We start from the raw sequence: 14,050 nt of genomic DNA, 5'->3' as shown, positions 1-14,050 counted from the left end.
AAAGGATTTTACTGAGTCCAGGCTTTATCTTTATTTGTATATATTTTTGGAGATACCTAAACTGACTCTGTATTGTATAGCACGGATTGTGTTGATGTGCAATCAACCTCCATCCACCCATACTGTGCCAGATGTCACTAGTAGCTGACAGGAAGAAGGCCTTGATTATTTTAATGTTGTGCCACTGTACAGTAACAATTATTGTGAATCTTTGACTGGAGAAAGTGACCACTATGATGCGTACAAGATACGTGATAAAAGACTCCAGACATAGAGATACAAAAATATTTATGGCTGATGTTAGACAGTATTGATGAGCAGACTGTCTTCCTTGCCAAAATATCTTATGACGGTCAATTTAATTGGCTGACAGAAATGCTTACCAGTTCCGATTTGCTAGAGCATCAATTGAGAAGACATGACTAATGGTCACAGATAGATATAACCAAATTTAACGTAGATGAAATCCTTGTTAAGAATAATAAATAACAAACGTCTTCTCGTTTGCTGGCCCTCTCTTTAATATCTTCCGTATGTGTTGGCCACTCAAATTTTTCCTGCCTATTATATCAAAAGTGTAGGTAGTAAATTGTAGACTTCAGTGTAAACACTTCCTATTTTTATCATCAGCTAAGGTCAGTACAATGTCTTTAACAGGGTGTCAGCTGTAGTGTCTGTGTCAAGAGAACATTTTAGTTAAAGTTTTTAGATTACAAATTGTACAATAATTAATACATACGTAGCAAATTCATCTATAATAAGGTACAGACTTAACTTGAGGGGAGTGGGCATGTGCCTGTTTCTTTTGAGCCATCTCTCGTATTTTCTTCTATATTGCCCATCGGGCTTGTTGAATAAAATGGGAAAAATCTGACCACTTTGAAATGCATTTATTTTTAAGATGTCTGAAGACAAGTAAATTATTAATATTTATCCCCATGTATGCTCCTCACCCTTATGAAGATCTCTACTATCATACGTCTATCGAAAGCTCTAAACTTTGAGTATAAAACGAAACATGTAAACCTATTAATTGGGAAAAGATTACCTGGGTTACTATAACCAGTGCTCATATTGGCTTTAACATGTACATATGATTTTAAAATACCATTTTGGATATGTATGTACCAGAAACTATATACAAATAATCCCATACATTCACTTGTCTTCTTCACCAATGGACACAACCTGTTGATATGCCAGTCAAGCTCTATTTGCGGCTTTGGCAAAGATTTCTTTAGCCTTCCTTTTTGTCAACACGGACTTTTTTTGGGCTCAACACGCAATCATTTCTTTTCCTTCTCAATGACAGTCTTTTTCCTTTCAAGCTGGTGCATGTATTGGCAACATGCAGTGTGCATATTCTGATGGAGGGCTACATATGTTCTCTCATGCAAGAAATCTTTCTTTGTATAGTAATTAACTGCACTTTTCCCAGGTGCCTTCTAAGCATTGATTCTTCCATATGCAGCTTCTTTTGTAGGTGCTGTTCCAAACTCTTCCAACCATGATTACCGTAATTCAGATCTTTCTTGCAGAGGACATAAAATGCCAGTCCTCTAGCGTTCAGTTTCCTTATAAACTGACCAACTTTTCACTCCAGCCATTCCCATTTCCATACAATTTTTAAACCTTTATAAAAACGTTTCATGTCAAGATCTCTCTCAACAACAAGGGTCATGGCGGAATGGGACCGGACAGACCGTTTTTAATCACAGATGCTATAAAAAATGGATTATATCAAGAAAAATCTGATTCAAGTCTGGAGAAAAGCAGAATTCCACTTTAAAACGGAGAAAAATCATGTCTGCATTTAATACGACCACAGAGAGTTGAGATACTGGAAGAGTTTGAATTTAAATTAGTCTCATGCATATGATTCATGTAAATTTAACTTACACACACACAAAGTAGGACAATTATTACAATATACTGGATGCTTTCTTGCAAGATCACACATGGCTGCTGTTTTGCAAGATCTCATATGGTTACTATTTAGCAAGATCTCGCGTAACTGCTATTTAGGCAAAAACAATGTATTTCTGATCAGCTGACCATCCCCATTTCTCATTGCCGACCATGGCACTTTTTTCCACCGAAGGTGAAAAGATAATCACATTAAATATGTTTATAAAAATGAAATAAGAAAAAAAAATGACCTGCCGACCCTAACTTTACAACCAGTGCAACAGGAATTTTTTTTGTCCTGACAAGATCCTCACTGATACTGTTAAACAAGATCTGATATCATGAAAGACAAATGTTGCATGTTGACTGAGTGATTAGCATGCTTCAATGATTGGCATTTAATGATGCATGCAGGCTTATTAGTGTAAAGTGCCTTGCATAGATACCATAGCAACCAGCCAAGGCTGATCTTGACAGGTTATGAACCCACAAGCCAGGCATGGTAACCACTGGGCCCAATCAGCTAAGTTTTGAGGGAACACTTTAGTAAACTGTTTAATGGTCAAATAAAGGAAACATCCTCCATCCAATGCTTCCCTGGAAATATTAGCCTGCATATAAAATACAGCTTTCCAAAGTAGACACATAAATGCACTCAAAAGTAATAAACTCCATATGTCGAAATTGGTTCGGTTTTAAATGGGGACAGTAAAGCTGTTACGGTGCACCATTCTGATATTTAAGACTTTCAGGTACACGCAGTTTTGAAAAAAGTGTACATGAACTAATTTTACAAAGAGAAAGTATTATTGTTAAACACATGGAGGAAAGATCATCAAATATGACTTGTCAGCAAAGCAGTCATATAGATTCCTATCAGCAACTAGTTAAACAAGCTGAAGATCCTCAATCAAAGCACAAAGTGGTCCAACTACTATTCCATTACTCCTGGGAACAAAAATTCATTAGCACTGAAAGTTATGTGCTCACAAAGTGATTTACGTTCATAATAGTAAAAACTTCTCTACATATAGAAGTAGGAGAAACTGATGAGCAAAATGACAGACCCTCAGTCTATTGTTATTTAATAAATACTTCAGTATGTTATTTATGTGCTAAAACATCTTCGCTAGCCAAGTTTCCTATATGATAACCCGATCTACACCTTAGCATATCAGGCAGATATTTCTTTGCTTTGGGTCTGTAAATTTCATCGGATGCAGCAGCAAGCCATTGTATCTAATCAAAAATTAATTTGTTCAGCTCTGAATGCTGTTCCTACATTATCGAGACAAGGGGAGCACACCACTTGAATAGACTGATAAATAAGCAATTTTCCAATGCTGGTCCGTGTTTGCACAAATACCTTTCACTCAAATGGAATTACATACAAATGGAGGCATCTCATGAAATCCAATAGATGTCACTAGGACAAAGCACCAATATATGTTTAATCCGCCAAGGTGTAGATAAGGTTATTGCATCGAAAGCTTGGATAGCGAAGATCGTGCTAAAGATCATCAAGGTTATTGTGACCCACACTGCATGTCCATCAGTTTTAATATCTGTAAAATGGATGCAGTTTATATACCAATTCTCTACGGGTTCCCCATGAGGCTGTGAAGGGTCAAATGTACATCAATTGCAGTTACCGGTATGAGAAATTTGTTTTCAGAATGTTTGGCTTTGTGTGTGTGTGTGTGTTTTGGATTTTTAACATAGCTTTAACAATTTTTTCAGTCTGCTAAAATGTCTGCAATGTGACAGTTTATAGTGATGTCTAGCACTGGGGCATCATGCCTCAGACATGTAGCACGATGTCCCACCCAGTCACATTATCCTGACACCAGGCCAACCAGTCCTAACACTAACCTCTTAATGCTGAGCACCAAGCGAGGCAGTTGTTAGTAACATTTTTGTAAGTCTTTGGCATGACTCGTCTGGGGATCAAACACACGACCTTTCGCATCCGAGGTGGACACTCTAACCACTAAACCACCACAGCAGTTTTTGGCTATATGCACATATCTGTTGTACATGAAATGTAATGAATTCTGGGCTATCAAGGCCTGGAAATTAAGGTGGTTTGGGGTCGATATTTGTGGCAGAGCCATATATTACATCAGCACTAGCCCATTGTACCTTTAAAAATAATTTGTTTCTAAAATCTGAATATTCTCTGTACTTACTTACAAGTTCTGCAAACTGCACATACCCATATCTGCTGTCACAATGGGCTGGCAGATCTGGGTCCGCACAGATGTTGCTAAAGTCATACAAGTGCATTGATGAAAACACAAGTCAATGGGTTCTTTTTTATTATTGGTGCCATATCATTACTGGGCATGTGAACCAACACAAAACTCTCCCTAACTTGTGCAAGATATCTCGCATACCCACTTATAATGCAGGGCCAGACATGGACCCCATATATTTCCAAAGAAAATACCAAAAGCATTGGCCTTGTTTCCTGAATAAAATATACTGCTTGTTGAATCATCAAATAGGTGGTTAGTGCTTGGAAATTGAGTCAACATCATGAAATTTTAAACTTTTAAAAAATCATCCATTTTGCTCAGTTTTCTTTGTAAAAAAAATCCTAAGCACCATATTAATAATAATGTTCACTGATCTACAGTACTATAGGAAATAATTTTTGACACAGGCCAAGAAAAACACAAGGCATGACTCCAATTTCCATTTGCCCAAAAATGTCCCCCATTTTACTATTGTGACACAACACTGCAATTGTTGCCCCTGAAATATGAAAAGACAAAAAACACCAAAATCCTATTTAAATCGACTTGCGTATTTCTCTGAATCAATGTTTCTTGTAAAGCAACATTTTCCTCCAGGTCCCTAGGTCAGCCATTTGTCTAAAAGCTCTGTCAATGTCCTCTTTACCCAGTGGAGAAACAGGGTTTATGTTCATTAGTATCAGATCATTGTCTTGCTTTATACAGTTTCTCTTAACACCTTTGAGGTTTTTTAATAGATGCTGCTTAATATGTTTAACTAGTGTTGCATTACACTACTGCATGTGTGAACAAGGGGCAGCTCAATTATCATTCATTTAATTTAACTTGAAGCGTCTTAACAACAGGAATCAAACAATTCAATAAAAAAGAATCAAAATAATTACTTACATGTTGCTGCCAAAACAAAATTTTAGTTGGCCTTTCCTTTTTTTCTCAACCTTGCCAAAGGAAGGCCAATGTCTAATCAAAGACTCAAAAGCCAGTATGACCACATTTGATTCCTTTATTATCTACAACCCCCCTCCCACATTTGGCTTAAACTCTCCCCATTACAACAGAAAAACAATCAACTGACAGCTTATTGGCGTTAATCCCATTACTCTGACATGCATCACTGCACTGGTTGCAATGATCACTTGAACAGTTGTACCCAACAGACTGGTTCTGGGTTATTTCTGTACTAAATATAAATACTCAAAATAATATTTTGTCCTACCTCTGGTAGTATCACATGCATGTTAAAGCTAAATAAACACTAATTATAGGCAAGACAGGAAAAATATAGGTACAGCTCCTATTTCACCAGTTTTAAAAATAGGGTTTGCAGGTTGCTGGATTTTATGAAATATTATATATATTTAATGTGATTTTCTGGTCATTCTTTTTTTAACATTGGAGAAAAAGTACTAGGGTTGGCAACGAGAACCAATGATGGTTGATGGACTGCAAGCACATCTGTTGTTTCGCCTAACCAAGACAATTTGTTCCTCATTCCAAGTTCACATAGTTTGTACACAAAGTCTACAGATTTCAATGGAAGAATATAAAGTGGATAAGCTTCATAAAGGTAATTAAAGGGCATAAGTGATGGGGATCAATAATAAATTTGACAAGTTAGAACTAAATTTCTGCACTTCATCAGTGTTAAAAAAGTTTCTCAAGAAAATTTAGATTTTTTTTTACAAGTCCAATGGGGACCTCACTCAGAATATCAGAATGTCCCAATCTGAAATTAGAGGTCCCCAGGCATCACGCTATCCAATGTTTTTTTTTTTTTAAAGACTGAGCTTTTGATCAATGAAGATGAAAGTAATACCTACTGGAAGCAGGCAACTAAGAAATAAATGCCGATTAAATGTTTTGTAAACTTAAATTCATTTCAAATTCCATCTTCTATTTCTGTTTCAGTATAATCGTAATAAATGCCCTCTGATATTTAAATGCAGAAAATGGCAATCAACCATTATATCCATGTTCACGCGTTTGTGAACACCTACTTGAAGTACCGACAGTTTTAATATCCGATTTGTGTAAGTGTTTGCAGTATCATTACAATCAGATTAAAGGAGACCTACTTTGTAACTTCACATTAATTACGTCTTTAAAATCAAATGTGATAAAGGGTGTGAAATCAAATAACAAGGTTAAAAGCCGAGCAAAGTCCAACCCAGGTAAAATACAGGCACCTTTCTGTATAATGTTGACGGACAGAAAAAATAATCATAAAACTTGTTGAAAAGGGCATGACCAAAAAAATACATGAAAATGAGCAGAGTTGGAGAATGCAAAATGCACTCATGATAAGTGAAAATCCCTACATGGTTACCACTGTACGATTTCAAGACAGTTTCAATACATGCAAAAATACTATCTATACTAACAGAACTGTTTACACTATTTCTAAACAAGACAGATGATTATTACTGCCCTGTATTCACTGAATGATAACGAATTTAAAACATCAAAAAATACTTAAATTTGAATATTACACTTGACACAGGTAATGAGATCTCTATTGGAATGCAATTTCATCAAGGCAAAAAAAGTCCAACTATGGGAAGGAGGCAAAGACACCAAGCTGGCTATATGAACGAGACAATATCTGTTCCTGATCTTAGTGTAGGTAAAAGCAAAGTACAATATCTGGCCATTACTTGAGAGTTGTTGCCCATGCTACAGGTACACAAGGTAGGTGATGAACCAAGGGACCTTTCTTAAATATATTTCCAGCCTTGCCTCAGGTCATTCACACGAGAAAAGCCTTCCTAATGCATGAAAATATATGAACTGCACAGACATGTCAGAGAAAAAAATGTACAAAATATTTGAAAATTATTTTTCAGGCACTGCTATAATTCTTTACATCAACAGACTTGTGATCCAAGGGTGGTGGGTTTGATACCTGCCAGGTCCAGCATAGGCTGACTGCCTTGGTGTCCCCTTGGAAGAGGCTCTTAGTTCTCATTTCCTTTGCATGATACAGCCAATACGGTGTTAAAAGTGCCATTAGGCTGACTGCCTTGGAGTCCCCTTGGAAGAGGCTCTTAGTTCCCATTTCCTTTGCAAGATATAGCCAATACGGTGTTAAAAGTGCCATTAGGCTGATTGCCTTGGAGTCCCCTTGGAAGAGGCTCTTAGTTCCCATTTTCTTTGCATGATATAGCCAATACGGTGTTAAAAATGCCATTAGGCTGACTGCCTTGGTGTCCCCTTGGAAGAGGCTCTTAGTTCCCCATTTCCTTTGCATGATATAGCCAATACGGTGTTAAAAGTGCCATTAGAACTAAAACCAGACCTTCATGAAGTCCCTTCCATATTCAGACACCCCACTCCTTTCAAAATGATGGAGAGGGAAGTACTTCCTGCAAAGTGTGCAATTTCAGAATAGACTCTGCAGCCTTCTTATACATGTCAGAGTGCTGCTGACTTCTAGACTATTGTAACCACACATGTATTGCTCTCCATCTCAAGTGTACATGTTAGATGAGTACCCCACATGTATTACACTCCATCAAGTATACATGTGAGATGAGTAACGAAACATCAAGCATATTGTACAACACAAATTATGCAGTACAGAAACAACACTAGTTTCATTGTTAAACAAGACTGGAGGAAAAACAAAAATAATAACTCAGCAACCATGATAACATGAAGCACTGGCTGCTGTAGTCAAAACATTTCAAACATCACTTGAACTGGATCAGATTCAAGCATTTTAAAGTTTTGCACCTTTGGCCAGCCCAGGGAACACTCTCATACCCAGAGTTGCCAGGGTACCCCCAAATGTAACAAATCTCAGTATTTTCATTGTTTTAGGGGGCTAGCTGTCTCCCTAACAGCTCAAAACCAAGTTAAGCCACTTTCAACACAGGGCTGTTAGATTCTATATTAGGTAGAGATATAAAATAAAACAACTCTTCAGTTCAGTACTTCATAAACTTTGTTCATAACAATACACTGCTTCAGAAAAACAATTTTAATTGTTTGATTTCTCATCAATTTACTATGTATAATGCTTTTGGGCATTTCTGCGCATTTAAGGTTTCCGTCCCCAATACTAAAGACAAAGGCATACCAAATTCGACCAATTGATGAAAATAAAATACTGCACTGCTTACTATTTGAAAAAAGGCAATTGTCACCAGAATATTCTGTTCAAAATAATATCAATTTTGGACACACAGGATACCACCCCCATGTTTTCATGATGTTGGCCTTTTCTGTGCACAGCTTTGAAAAGATGTCATGTTTATCCATCCAACTATAGTAATGAATTACATTACTTTGGACTGTTTCTGTCAGCAGTTGAGTAATTAGGTCAGGTTTAGAGCTGGTTTTACAAAATTCAATGTAACAATACCCATAAATGGCAAGAGATATTAAACAAATTAAACCAATCTTGTAATTTTTTTTTTTAGTAAAGTTCAACATTTTATTTAAAAAATAAGCTATTATGTGGAAGAGAAACAACAATGAATAGGAGGATGTAATGTGTTTACAATGTCTTGGTTAACTTATGGTGAAAAATTACTAAAGAATTTGGAAACAGACTATATGCCAGGGAATTTCTTGAGAATCCCATTCTAGCAGCAAGCTGACACATTGGGTAGCAGATGATTTTGTATGTATAGGACAACTTGCAATACTGGAAACCTGGATTAAGATGCAGAGTTTTTTAAGTATACATTTCCATCTTTTATAATGTATTTATTAGTATGATTTTAAAAGACACATAGTAAATAAAATTTTCTGGGTTACAGGTTCAAGAAGGTCTAGAAATCACATTTTCATATGCATTTCGAGGACAATGTGGGATATTTTTGTACACACTATAAATATCACTTTTCTTAAAGTAAAATTGTTCTTTCTAGATACAAAATGGAGTTTTGACCGAAAACAACATGTTATTCAATATTTATAAAAATTACGTATCATTGTGCAGAATTACCAGACATGCAGAATTATCTGACGTGGTGGTGTATATATATATATATATATATATATATATGTGTGTGTGTATATATATATATATATATATATATATATATATATATATGTGTGTGTGTATATATATATATATAACTTCCTGCAAACTAATATTCAGCAAGCTGATATTTCTTTTTTTCCTTTTTAAATAAAATTCCTTTAACACATTACTGACAATTTCATGACAAGGATATAGGAACAATGTGCCTTCTCCAAAGACACACAAAGGCACCAAATTTGTCTGGCATGGGTGGGTACTGAACTAATAAACCTTTAGTCTGATCTACACCACCTGAACTACCCCATTGTAGGGATGACAAAAAGTTATAAAAATACTCTCCAATTAAAAGTACACCAAATTAACCTCTCTATTAAACAAGCTGACGGAACAGTTAAATATTCAAAAACAGACAAATAAAATCTGTTCCAAGTCCCTTTCTCCCCAAAAAATCCTCAAGACAAATATTGTACAGGCTCTAACCTGGCATGTTTACAGCCACTAAACCCCAAAACCAGTCAACCAAAAATAACTCCATCAGAATAATCAACATTTCTCCAACATGTATTGGTAAGAAAGAAAATGTGAATCTGGTAATCAAATGTAAATTGGGACAGTGGAGAATAATGAATCAAACAGACAAACTGCACAGTTTTATAAAGAAATGCACCAATCAATACAATTAGTTCACAGTTAGGTTTTGTATGTACTGAGTGTTCCCATCGGTGAACCTCATAGCTAGCACAGTAAAACTAGCCATTCAATGGCAAGACAAGGAAATCCTCACATGGAAGCACTAAATAAACCAAACCATAGCTTTCAGTACATTGACAACAAGTCTGAGGCAAAATTTTAATGGGTTTTCTGTTTTATATTTTGAATCAACTGGTTGTTGGCATTAGGAGAAATATCCTGGCTATATAAGATTTAGAAAGAAAGCAAAATTTGGTAGTAAACAATAAAGAGTTCTTTTAAACAAATTCTGACTTTCAGAGTTAACCAGAATGAGGTCACAGTACCAAACTGGATGGATGCCAAAAGATAAGATCATGTGAAGTGCACTGAGAACCAAATAAAAATGTAAAATTTGTAATATATCAAATTTTGCGGGGATGGGTGGGAAGTGTAAGCCAACAGACTTTTATATTGGAAAAAAATTGGAAATTTCACCGTGTTCAACACCAAGTCTACTGTATTCTACCATCCAGGTCAAGATCTAAATGACCAGTCACATTACTATTTTAAAGAGTTAATTTGGCTATAGTAAATAAAGAAGCTAAAGTGTTTCTTCTTGATCTTGATAAATGACAACTGTACCTATAAATACATTCTTGTCCTACCTCATCCATACAAATTTTCTAAGGGCAACATTACTTTTAAGGAATATCTTGTTGCAACTCTTTTGCCTCTTTGGCCATCAGTTTTGTATGTAATGGTGAATAGATTCCCAATCAAAACCTCTTAATATGATACGGTATCTCACACAGAATACTAAACAACAATGTTTTGAACAGTTTATATATTGGGAGTACAGCGAGTATCTTTAGTATTGTACAATATCTTGAATTGCCAAATTTGTAACAAAAGTAAGCTAAGCAGTACATTTCATTTCCTGTTGCCAGCTGGAATAGATGCATCACTATCAGTGACTGTCCGTGTCATAAAATAGATTCGTCTAGGCCGTAAGCTCCCACTCAGCTTTTGGGTGTACCCCACCCCACATCTTGAGGTCGAGGGCATAACACTTCATTAACATTCACCAATTAAAATCTCAACGTAGCCACTTGGTAACAGGATAAAAATCAACGTGGGCTTGCCACATCACTCAAACTGCAAATGTTATTAACACATGGAGCCATTCGTCAGATTTACATGCCATCATCCGTACACGATATATGAACATGGAACAATTTCATTAACCACGAAAAATAAAACTGGATATATGAATTGATGGATTCACGTCCATCTCTCCCACTACTACGAACACCATACAGACCAGAGAGAGAGAGAGAGAGAAAGAGAGAGAGAGAGAGAGAGAGAGAGAGAGAGAAAAAGAGAGAGAGACCTGTGATATTGGGCTTGTAGGAAACTGAATTCCTCCTTTATTCGGTCGCATGACTCGGCCACTGTGAATTTGAAGGGCTGTCCCGGCTGATGGGGTGTCTGCAACAGAGCGGAAATAAAACCACAATAGACACAACATACATGTATAATAAAAAGCCTCCCCTCCCCCTTTCCCAACTTTTTTCTTTCTCCGCCACAAGAACCCAATACCGCTAATGTTATCAATGAAAACAGATGGTATTTCAATATCCAAAAGCGCTGAACTATTCAGTGCGATAGTAGTGCTTCGCCTAACACGGCCCTCGCGCCATGGGCAGAACAAAGGAATTTCAGCCGATCGATAGTTTATCATCAACAAACGACTTACCGGATGTCGATTTGGATACATGTTCTGTGTTGTGCACTTGTAGATACTCCCAGCAAACTAATAAATCCACCAAAAATTTAGTAATATGCGTAATCCGTGCGAAAAGGCAAGATGAATATGTAGTTTTTGATGATGAAAACACTGATCTATGCGCTTCAAGGCGGTGACCTTCGTGGCGAGTACAGTACACCTGTCGAATGTGCAAATTTAACGTCTCGATCGAGGATTGAAGCTTAAGACATACATTGTCGATCGTAGCATGACTAAAACTCACAATATCCACACGAAAAAACGAGAAAAAAATCCTATATATAGGTGAAACAAGGCGAACTTCACGAGCTCTGCACTCTGTATACAACCTCGTGTGAACGGCCTAGCTGTAATGCCACACACACTGGTTCTAATTCTACACACGGTATTAGCTGCCGGTAACAATACTGCTGGGCAAATACACTCTCCATATAAGGCCACCTTTGATTGGTGCCATCAACAAACAAATCTTAGCAGGTTGCCCACGTGCTTTCATTACGTATGCACAGTTTCTCACAAAGTTAGCCAATCAGAAAAAGAACTTGTATCAGTGTGAATAAATTATTGAAGTCACCTGCGCGTTGGTGCATAATATATGAAGAAATACACGGGCAGTCAAACCATCTCGAATTTTATCAGAATCATGCAATTACAACAATGAAATAGAAAGACTTTTACGACGAAAAATAAAAAAGATTGAGAAAAGAGCACAAATATACTATTTAACAGCATTGCTTGTGGACGGTAAGCCAGCTTTGTTACAAGTGTGTCACGTGCAAACACCAAGCTAATTTTGTGATTTTAGTCGTGTAGCCTCCAAAAATAAATAGATAAAATTCAGCAAAAAATGATTATATAGTTTCTGTAATTTTGGGCAACTTAAACTGTTTAACTGAATTTGGTATACTTTCTGTAATTGGCATATACACTATTTAATTGATATTCCACACAAATATTATTAATATAGTGAAAGGGTCGATCTAATTAAAATCGAAATCTACTTATAATGTCTGAATCTCGGTTATAATTAGATTGGAGTAGGGATATAAAACTAAATAAGAAACAAATATAAATCCTGTTAAAGAAATCGTCACATAACAGATAATAAGCGACATAAATAACCTGAAAGTATAAAATCGGATGGACCTGATGAGACATAGAACGAGATGATAAAATAGAGACTGTCATTTGTACGCATGCGTTATCACGAACGTTTTAATATAGTTTTTCATTGTGGTTTATTCACACGTCAGCGGCAAGAACACAATCTCCTTCCTGTCCAAATGTTTCAGCAAATATTTTTGCGACTCAATCATAAACACACACAAAATCATAATATTTTTAGAAGTAAACAAGGAACTAGAAAATCTCCAGTTTGGATTGAGGCAAAATCGTACAACGATGTATAATATTTTAAATCGTACAACGGCGTATAATATTTTGATTCTTAATATCTTCGCGGTTAAAAACACAAATGCCCAAAACTAAAATTGTTCGTGTGCTTTGTGAAATTTCACTAAAGAAAGCATTTGATTCAGACTGAATAACAAGTAAACTTTATAAGAATCATATGGAAACAAAGAAATTTGATGAATAACATGTATAATAACTTTACAAATGTCGAGAAGCTGAAACGTGAAATCGGCAAATCAAGAGAGTGTAATAGCAAGGTCAATTGCATTTCACAACTTTTAAATGACTTCAGTACCTCTTTTGGATGCTGTTTTGAAACAGGCAACCACAGTTAATGGCCTGTCCGTCCATGTACCACACTTAATGGCCTGTCCGTCCATGTACCACACTTAATGGCCTGTCCGTCCATGTCCATCTTCTCTTTGTGGATCAACTTTTTGTACTGACCACATGTTCAAAAGAGTTATAAAATGGCCTAAATAATCTTCTGCTCAGGGTGGACATTAAACTTGAATGTGAATAAAATGACATCGTGGATTCGTAAAGAATGAAAAACTAAGTGTATATTTCTATTCGCCACAAATACTGTTGAATTGGTTTTTGAAAAATACATACACCAAGGCATATTAATCTCTCAAGCAGGCATTTAACGTAACACTGAACTGTTTGTGGGAAAGTACCTGGTTCAAAAGAAAACAAATATTACTAACAACCGATGATCTAAGAGCAAATGTTCATTTACACACACACACACACACACACACACACACACACACACACACATACATGCATACATACATACATGTCGGATCTTTCAAACCTGGCATTTAATGTAAGAGCTATGATAGTGGCGTAGCAGGAAGCACCCAACCCCCCTCCCCTCAACTACAGTGGAGCCAGTCCAGATGGGGCGCGCAAATTTCCCATGGAAATAAATATTGATTGTTCTACGCGTGCAGTTTTAATTGGGAGCGAACAACATATACCTGTAATTATGATTTTGTTGTACGCTACATTAAACAA

At 36.3% G+C, this 14,050-nt stretch overlaps 1 protein-coding gene across 3 annotated transcripts in view; it reads right to left on the bottom strand.

Annotated features, from left to right (window-relative positions):
• The window catches only part of LOC149802090 (transducin-like enhancer protein 4), an 89,028-nt gene extending 77,022 nt beyond the window's left edge, over positions 1 to 12,006 (bottom strand). For all 3 annotated transcript variants that reach the window (XM_089956487.1, XM_089956488.1, XM_089956489.1), the window contains exons 1-2: positions 11,585 to 12,006; positions 11,219 to 11,316 (exon numbers count right to left, since the gene is read on the bottom strand). In XM_089956487.1, the coding sequence (XP_089812613.1) occupies positions 11,219 to 11,316; positions 11,585 to 11,605 (119 nt within the window). In that variant the 5' untranslated portion in view covers positions 11,606 to 12,006. The remainder of the gene's footprint in view (positions 1 to 11,218; positions 11,317 to 11,584) is intronic.
• Between the last annotated feature and the right edge of the window lie 2,044 nt (positions 12,007 to 14,050).

The sequence above is a fragment of the Sinohyriopsis cumingii genome, chromosome 4 (genome assembly GCF_028554795.1).
Source record: "Sinohyriopsis cumingii isolate HCF-2022 chromosome 4, ASM2855479v2, whole genome shotgun sequence".
NCBI lineage: Eukaryota > Metazoa > Mollusca > Bivalvia > Unionida > Unionidae > Sinohyriopsis > Sinohyriopsis cumingii.
This window is presented reverse-complemented; position numbering and strand designations above follow the sequence as displayed.